This window comes from Macrobrachium rosenbergii, chromosome 24 (assembly GCF_040412425.1).
Source record: "Macrobrachium rosenbergii isolate ZJJX-2024 chromosome 24, ASM4041242v1, whole genome shotgun sequence".
NCBI lineage: Eukaryota > Metazoa > Arthropoda > Malacostraca > Decapoda > Palaemonidae > Macrobrachium > Macrobrachium rosenbergii.
In genome coordinates this window covers 24,720,346-24,730,082 of record NC_089764.1, presented here as the reverse complement: position 1 = coordinate 24,730,082, position 9,737 = coordinate 24,720,346, and the positions used below count along the sequence as shown (strand labels likewise).

Here is a 9,737-nt window from a genome sequence, read left to right as displayed (position 1 = left end):
TATCATTGCCTTGGATTTTTTTCCACTGAATGTTCCCAATAATATTGTTATTTTTACATTTTTGTGAGACTTTTAAAAGATACTCCTTATAAGACTGGCGTCGTTTTAATGAAGTGAGCTCCATAACGAAAAAAGATTGTTAAGCCCTTTTCATTTCCATTTATGATGAATACTGTTTTCATGGTTTCACATATTAATATTTTTATGATACTCATGTTCCCAGTAAATTTAGTCTTTTTATTCATACAATTACATTCACTAGTTCAGTTATGGATACGTAAATGAAAATGATAATTAGAACATGACACTCGTAATTTCTGTAAGAATAACATTTTGACCTAGTGTGAAAATTGAAATGAAAAACTGCGATAAATTTGAACATTTATTTCTTAACAGGCTTAATAATCTTACATTTAAGAAAACAAGCTCGTATGCACTATTATGTAACCTATTTTAAATATTACAGAGGGAATGTTTTCTTAGCCTAAGCTCTCAAAGAACATGTTATCTTTATGGCACTCTTTGACTAGAAACACACACAGAAGTACATTGTCTTACTTTAAAGAGATACAAAATATCATGTAAAAAATCACAAATCTTGTTCATGTTCTCAAAATTGTACTATAAAATATGAGAATAAAATATGCTTCGAAGTTACAGACATTATAATTTCTGAGTTAGGATATCTTCACTTTCTTCTCAGTTGATTATTCATTAGTATAGAAAATTGTCTTTGCCCGAGAAGTGAATTATTTTCTTAACTCGAAGAAAAGCGCGCATTTAAGCTGTTCTAAGAACCAGAAATGTCTTTTATTTTTTTTACAATGAGAAATGTTCATTTCATCAGTTGGGAAAACGAAGATTTTTTTTTTCCAAAAAGGTCTTTGTCCATAACCACGAAAAAGTAACACGATGACAAAGTTATAACAGATGACAACGTCTAAATATTAATAATCTCTCGAGTCACTTGGAAAAACCATTTAATTGCACAGTTCACTGGGAAATGTCAAGTTATCCATATCCGCCCAGAGCATCATGTCCAGGGTATCCGAAACACACGGCGTAGGAATATTATTGAAGACATCGAAACTGTCCTCCAGGTGCCCCGAGTCATCGGAGAAGAGCTCCTCCAAGTCACTGTTGCTGCCGATGGACCCCCGGCTCGTCGAGAAGGAACTCGAGGATGACTCGATGCTGCTGGCTGAGGAACAGAGGTCCGGTAACTGGGAGAACTGGGGGATGCAGTGATGGGTATAATGGGGCATTGGAGTCTCATACTGAATGACCATGGAATGCCCACCGGGTGCCCCGGTATTGAAGGAATGCTGGAAAGAATCCTTTATCGTATTCTCGATAGAGTCCTGTAAAGAATGCTGGATGGAACACAGGTCCACCTCGTTGTCATCAGCCAACACCTCGGACAGCGCCCGGATGTAGTTGACCGCTAGTCGCAGTGTGGTGATCTTCGTCATCGTGCAGGAGGTGGCCTGGATTTCCATGGCGTCTGGAAGGACCTTCCGCAAAGTTTCGAAGGCGTTGTTGATCTCCTTCATACGATGGCGCTCGCGAGCGTTTGCCGTTTTCCTTCGGTACTTGGATAAAGGGGCTGGTCGAGATTTAGTGCGGACTCTCTTTAGAGGAACTTCCTGACGAACCTTTTCCTGCTGAAGCCTCTTGATTATGGTTCGAGGGCGAAGACCATACTTCTCACTTGATCTTCTGCTTTTGTTGTCGTTGTTGTTGTCTTGGCTATGATTCTCTGTCCTCTCCATCTCTAACGTAGTGTCTAGCATCGCAACAAACAATTCTGTGATAAGTATTTCAAAGCATTGAAATCACCGGGGGGACCTTGCTTATGGGTGCGAATAACTAAAATAAGTTTCAGCTTTAGATTTGGCAAAGTCCTTTGAAGCAAAATCACTAATAGTTTCCTGTATATAAATATGAAACTATGAAGTATACAAACAAAAATGTGAGACAGTTCGAAGCACAGAAAATAAAACAACGAGCACAATTCCTTAAAATTTTCTCTTCCTGTCTGATACTTGTCTCTCGAACCGGATATTGTTGTTATTGTTTTTGTTCCTGTGGGAATGGCCGACCCCGTCTAGCACAGCGCCTCCCCGAAACTTCCTTTTAGGACGAGCAAATATGTTACCAAATAAGTCAAGATCCTCAGTTCACCTTTAGTGATTTTCCGACCGGCGTCTTCCGACCTCCTTCCGGGCCAAAGGAGAGGGTGTCAGGTGCCGATCTTTTAGGGGGTGTTGGTCGAAATCTTCTCTAAACAAGAAAACTGATATCTGGCCAAAACAACACCGCGACGTAATGCTTCAAGGTTACGTCAAACCACGGAGGATGCTCGTATGCTACTGATGCCCATTTCACCTGTAGTCCCACGGAACCAGCCACACGTGCCCCCTTCCTGTGACGTCATTATTTGACAGAAGCGAATTTCACTTTGGTTACGTCGTATGAAGTGCAGGAAACGTTTATACGTCTTTCATGATGCTCAGATTAATCACATAACAGAATAATCATTTAGTGTAGTTCAGATATTACGGAATAAGCGTGAACATTCAAAAACTTTCCTCAAGCGAATATAACGTTCCGCGAAAAAGCTGCTCACCTGCATAGGAGGAGGGTGGCATGTGGACTGTTGGCGCCTGCTTAAGATGAAGATTGACCAAGGAACCTCTCAGTCTGGCTCGAGACGCCATCGGGAGAGTTACGGATGCTGCGGCTTTTAAGATGCTATTGATCAATGTAAGAATTACAAGTATCTCAATTCCTTTAATACGAAATTCTAACATTTCAAGTACTTCCCTGAATTTTTAATTTCGACGCTCCGTAAAACAAAATTATGCAAATCATGGAAGTATAAACATCAGAAAAATACTTCCATATATCTTATAGTGAAATAAAGGAAAAAGAACTCTAGATAAGGTCTGATAAAAGATGATTTATTATACCGTATTAGATAATGAATGAATCCATTTTTATTCAAAATGGACCGTAAGAAAAAATAATTGCCTCAGAGGGTATAAATATTTACAATTATTTGTTTTATTTTGCTGCTGCACGGAAATCTCCTTAATAATGCTACAACTGCTACTGCTTCAACTAATGATAATGAGAGCTAGTGTTTGATATGAATATCACATATAAATTTCATCTTATGTAAACATAAAATGTGCCACTCAAAATTTCTATAATTTCAATAAGATTACCAGTTCATCTAAAATGGTCCAGTATAAGAAAGAATGATATTTGGAGATATAAAATCTTGAAAGTAGGAATTATAAAGCAAGGCTTTGCATACTATATATCATAATCTTCATGCTATGAAGATTCAGTTTTTTTGCCTAAAAAACCTGTCTTGCAGTTCGTAAATCCAAAGCCTATGTGGAGAAATTGAATGAGACTAATACAAAAAAAAAAGATGGTCGTTTATTAAAGTAGATCAGAGGGACGTTAAATATTATCAGCTTGAATTTCATTTGTCATATGAGGGAAAGTATTTATTCTCCCTCAGGTGTTTCTTTAATAACTACCTGTTATCAATGAAAGACTTATGCACGTTTCTGTTTGCGTTCATTAAAATTAAGCGAGGTAATGTGTATTTTCTAATTGCATCTAAAACTTTTGATGTGACTTTGTATGAGCAATAGCACTGAATCCATTCATTCCTGTCTATATTGTAACTGGTACTGATATTCCAAAACTCAAATGCGGTTGAATAAAAGCTAGTAATTCTTAATATATCAATTGTCTTTTACGACAGTCCATGTATACAGCAATTTGTCGAGTAAACATTTATATTTATAATTAACTCCGTACTCAGAAATAATATTGGTTCTGAATTTTCTAAACATTCAGAGAGAGAGAGAGAGAGAGAGAGAGAGAGAGAGAGAGAGAGAGAGAGGGGGACTTTAATTTCCCCAATAAAATCATGGAAATAATCAGATATAAGACACAAAGAGACAGGAAAGTTGATGAAGAGTGTTTTAACATTAACATTATTTATTAGAAAAATTTAAATGTTAAGATATCGAATAGCTGGCGTGAAAGTCTTCTATTTACTTGTAAAGACTTGGTGGTCAAATTATCCCTTCTCTTCATATTTCCTTTAATATTTCCAGCTCAGCGTTTTCCTATATACCTATCTATTTATCTGTCTATCTAGCTATCAATTTAAAATCATATTTTGATAAATATTTAGTTCATCTTTATTTCGTGAACTTTTACTTCTGTCTATCTATAATAAGATTTATTGTTTTATTGTACTTCATTTTAATTTATTTTTTTATTTTTACTTTTATTTCTATCTACATTATTTAGCTGGTTAATGTTTATACGGTCATAGGACAGCACGGGTCCACACCCAGTGTCCGGAAGTGTGGTACGGTTTTAATAGGAATACGAAGCCTAGTGGGGACCTATGAATTCGGGCCAACTAGCCGTTCCGAATTCCTACTTCATCCTTTCCTCTTTTATAAACAAATTTCTTAGGTTACTTTTTTTTACTAATTTTCCCTTTCATATTTCATTTATTTTCTTATTTTCTTCTCTCAGTTCCATATTCTTCTCCGTTTTACCCTCCAGACCCTCCTTTCTTCCATCACTCAAATTCATGACAACTTCACATCCACCCGAAGGAATCCCCGAGTCCTTAAGGAACCCAAAGGATTCGGGGGGAGATGATCGCTTTGCACACACACACACACACACACCTTTACCTTATGGGGTCCGTCCTTGGAGAGAAAACCAGCCGCCCGTCCCCACCCCCGCCGCCAAAACTCTTCAGGCCTCTTCCTTATTTGGTCAAGTGACCATATGGTGTTCGATTCTCTTTTGCGCCCCGAGTGAAGAAGGTTATCTGCCGTCTTCTTTGCTAGACGGAAGGACAAATAATTTAGTGTTCTTTTTTTTTATTCTTGACAAAAAAGTGAGTGATATATTAGGTTGGTTATTTTGTGCTCAAATTTTTGTCCAAAGGGAGGACGGATCCGCTTGTACTCACTCGTTATATACATACATACATATATATATACATACTGTATATATATACACACAGATACATATACGTATGTATAACTATATGTACATGTATATGTGTGTGTATGTATATATATATATATATATATATATATATATATATATATATATATATATATATATATATACATATATATATATATATATATATATATATATATATATATATATATATATATATATATATATATATATATAATGCGTGTGTGGATACAAGCGAATCCAGTTATATATATATATACACACACATATATATATATATACATACTGTATATATATATATATATATATATATATATATATATATATATATATATACCTGGATTAAAAATATATTATTCTTTTTAGTTTGGCGCTATTTGAATTAACTTACTCTTTTCGGTGTATGCGTATGTGTCTTTGTGTCAATATATGAATGAGCGCACCATTGTGTATAGACAAGGTTAAGAATATGTATCGAGATTTTTCCTTTATTTGTTCCCTGTACAGAGTACTTCTTTATTCAAAATGTGCAATGATATATGTTTAGCAGTACTATTTCATATCTAATAACGTGTAAAATTTACGGTAAAAGTGTCCTAAAATATGGATAGATTAACAAAAAGAGACGATATCAATCATTACAGTTTGGTGGAAAAATATGTAAGTGTAAATTAGCTCAGGCATCTCTCTCTCTGTCTCTGTCTCTGTCTCTCTCTCTCTCTCTCTCTCTCTCTCTCTCTCTCTCTCTCTCTCTCTCTCTCTCTCTCTCTCTCTCTCTCTCTCTCTCTCTCTCTCTCTCTCTCTCTATATATATATATATATATATATATATATATATATATATATATATATATATAAATAAATAAATATATATATATGTATGTATATATATATTATATCTAATATATATATATATATATATATATATATATATATATATATATATATATATATGTACACAGTATATATATGTATATATAACTTATGAAAACCATGGAATTGTCAAGGTAGATTATTGGGCGAAGAACGCAAAGAATCATATAAGGAGCTGTAGCAATTCTCAATACTATACATATCGACCTGTGATGACTCAGCAAAATGCATAAACACTTTCTGCAAGAAAGCAAATTACGCAGATATTACCTCTACTCCGCATAATGCTTGATGCTGATTGCCTTCTCCTTCTCCTTTCCTGTTGTGGCAGGAACCAACGATCAGTTCAAGTGCTAATGATCATGGCTGGTTATTTAGAGAATCGTTAGATGTAATAGCAGAGAATATATCAGGAGGGACTGCCATGCTACATTCTTTAGGGCGAATCGTCAACTCCTGTGAATGGTTAGCGAAGTCATGAGAAAAGATCGGGTTTTTATATATAAGTGTATATGTATGTATATATATATATATATATATATATATATATATATATATATATATTATATATATATATATATATATATGTATATTATATATATATAAATAAATATATATATATATATATATATATATATATATATACACACACACACATATATATATAAACAAGTGTGTGTGTTTGTGTATGTATGTATGCATTTATATACTGTATATATATATATATGTGTATGTGTGTGTGTGTGGGTGTGTTTGATTTAAATCACGAAATACTGTAAGTAAAAACGTGATGATTATACGAACAAAGTTACAGCCAGGAAGGAAAAGTGAAACAATTGAGGTGCTAGGTACTTTCGTCTTATTACCAAGACATGGTCCCAGCAACTGATATGGAGTTGATATGACCATGTCTTGGTAAGAAGACGAAAGTACTTAGCATCTCAAATGTTTCACTTTTCGTTCGTGACTGTAACTTTGTTCATATATATATATATATATATATATATATATATATATATATATATATATATATATATATATATATATATATATATATATATATATATAACCTTACAAATTCACTTGGAATATCAGAAAGGTACCTTTTCTGAGTGACTTGACCTCTACAAGGAAAGTACACTTCGAGGTCAACATCGGGTCAGGAATAATGACTTTTTAGAAAGGTGAAGTGAAAATACTCTCCATTACCATAATGCGGTTGAAACGGCCACGCCTTAAAAAAATATGACGAGAAGAAAAAGGAAATATTGTAAAAGTCACTTTCGCGCATTCTTAATGCCACTTTAATGCCACTTCAGTCCCCAAGAAATGAACAGATAAATAAACCTATGAATGAATGAATGGATAAATAAGTAAAAAATTAAATAAATAAAGGCAATAGATAAAAAATATATAAAGTAATAAATAATGGCATCATTTCGTATTTATCGAACTATTTTTAAGGCAACTGTTCTTATGGAAAGTCGTAGACGAAAAAAAAAAACTTGAGAGTTTTGCGTAACGATAAAGAGAGCTAAACATAACCAAACCTAAAGCCTAGACAAAATTTTCTATTGTGAATAAAACTAGAGCCTAATAACCATTATACTAATGAGTCTTGTGGCAAAATTTCAATTTATCAGTAAGTCAATTAGCGAGCCACACCATAAACGAATTATAAAGATTTTATGCCCATTTGTTGGAAATCCCGTAGTCATCGATTTCCTACTGACTCGAGAGATTATTTGCTCGCCTATAAAACGGCGATAACAAAATGACAAGCTCGAAACAAGTCGACTACTCAATAAATAGCACTTGTCGCCTCACCGCTGATACTGAGACGTTTCATCTAACAGATAAAGGATTTTAGTGCAGAATGTTTTATAATTTTTCCTCACTTGGGCAAAAATTCCGACCTCATAACCACCATGTTGGCGCTGCTGTTTATTATGACACTACTTTTAGCTTTCGGGAAACGGTACCTTAATTACCAATCAGCATACATTTGGCTACGGAAACAGTATATTGACTGCCTTATCATTATTCAATGAAAAAGTAATAACATAAGCATCCTATAGAAATAAATCGTCCTACCATTTTTCGAGGAAAACTTGGAAGGGATATTGAACTCTTTTGAAAGTTGAATTTGGAAGTGATTGTATTGCTCCCGACATCATCATAACATTATTCATCATTAGCATAAACAAGAGAGAGAGAGAGAGAGAGAGAGAGAGAGAGAGAGAGAGAGAGAGAGAGAGAGAGAGAGTAAATTAACATAAAACTGGAATTTCAACTGAGGGTACAAACGAATTACTTGATTATCCAGAATGCAACGAAAAGAGAAAAAAAAAAAAAACACACACACACTAAATTCTTCACCCTGCGGAGAGACAGATAAAGGGACAGGTGGAGATACAGGAACAGACGGAGGAGGTACAGGGACAAGGGTACCAGGACAAGGGGAAAATGCAAACCTGGTATTCCAGCTTAAGATTCCTCCAACTCGTTGACGCCTCCAACAAACATGTTACCGTCACGGGTCATCGGAAACAAGGGTGTGTTAGGACTCGCCCGTCCTGTTGACTCTTAAGAGACTTTGTCCCATTTGATTTATTATTTGCGAGCCCACTTTTCCAGCATTTAATCGTTTGTATGGAAAGAAAGATAAAAAAAAATATATAATTCTTTTCAATGTACAAGGCAAATGTCGTAATGTTCTAAATGGAAAAATTAGAAGTACATACATCGGAAAATAACATATCACTCTAAGAATATCTTCTGAATGTGAAAAACGGACGTTGGAAAGTCTGAAATGGAAAAATTAGGAGTATGCGCATTCGAAAATAAAATACTGCCCTCGGAACGCCGTATAAAGAGCCAATCATTATTGCTTTGCATGCATTAAGGCGTAAATATCTGAATGTTTGAATGTCTGAAATGCAAATGTAAATGGTTGCACGAGACTTAGATATTAATATTTTGCTCAGGGAAGAATTAATTACCAAAAATACTTTCATCATTGTTTTCCAATAACTATAAAGCAAATATCTTAACGCCTAAAATACAAAAAAAGAGGTATTTTCATCGGAAGGTAACGCGTTGCACTGAGAATTCTAGAACTCTCGCTAAATGCATAAAAAAAGAAATTACCATTCACTTTTCGCAGAGCCTAGACATGACAATTACCTTTTGTCAGCAACTGCTATGAATGCTTTTATTTTAGTTTTTCGTTATTTATCTCAATATCCTACAGAGAGAGAAACAATATATTATCTTTATGATAATGGTCACAAAACACAAATTCACACCAAATCAAGAAAACGACGGTAAGACTTATTCATCGTAGATATTCAAATACGTTCCAAGAAATTTCTGTCTGACCATCACGTAAACCCAACGCATCGACTGCGCGTTCATGCGTATCTTGTTCTCCGTCTGTTTCCTGTAAGATATATTGATCTAATGATTAATGTCTTATGGTATCTGTATTAGTAATATAAGAAAAACATAGGATAAATGCGCTTACGTATTCGTTCATATGACACGCACATGTGTGTGTGTGTATGCGTTTGTGTGTACACACGCAAGCGACTGCAAGCTTACTCATGTTCATGGATGCTTTTTGTACGCCATAACACTACTCTTTTTATCTCTCTATTTCACACGCATTTGCTTTTATTTTGTTCTGGTTTTCTCATTATATTTTCATCTATTTGTTTAACTGGTCTCCTACATCACCTCTTTTTTCCTGCTCCTAATTATTAGCATATTTATCCGTCCATTTATTTATCTTTATATCTCTTATAAAATTACTGCGACGCTAA

At 34.5% G+C, this 9,737-nt stretch overlaps 1 protein-coding gene across 1 annotated transcript; it reads right to left on the bottom strand.

The window, feature by feature from the left end:
* Positions 1 to 368: 368 nt before the first annotated feature.
* LOC136851937 (neurogenic differentiation factor 2-like) lies at positions 369 to 2,820 on the bottom strand. The gene has a single exon (XM_067126299.1). The coding sequence runs from the start codon at positions 1,791 to 1,793 to the stop codon at positions 981 to 983; it is 813 nt and encodes a 270-aa protein (XP_066982400.1). The 5' UTR covers positions 1,794 to 2,820; the 3' UTR covers positions 369 to 980.
* Positions 2,821 to 9,737: the final 6,917 nt, after the last annotated feature.

Excerpts from the sequence above, each read along its gene's own strand:
- LOC136851937 (XM_067126299.1), bottom strand. The coding sequence starts at position 1,793 with ATGCTAGACACTACGTTAGAGATGGAGAGGACAGAGAATCATAGCCAA.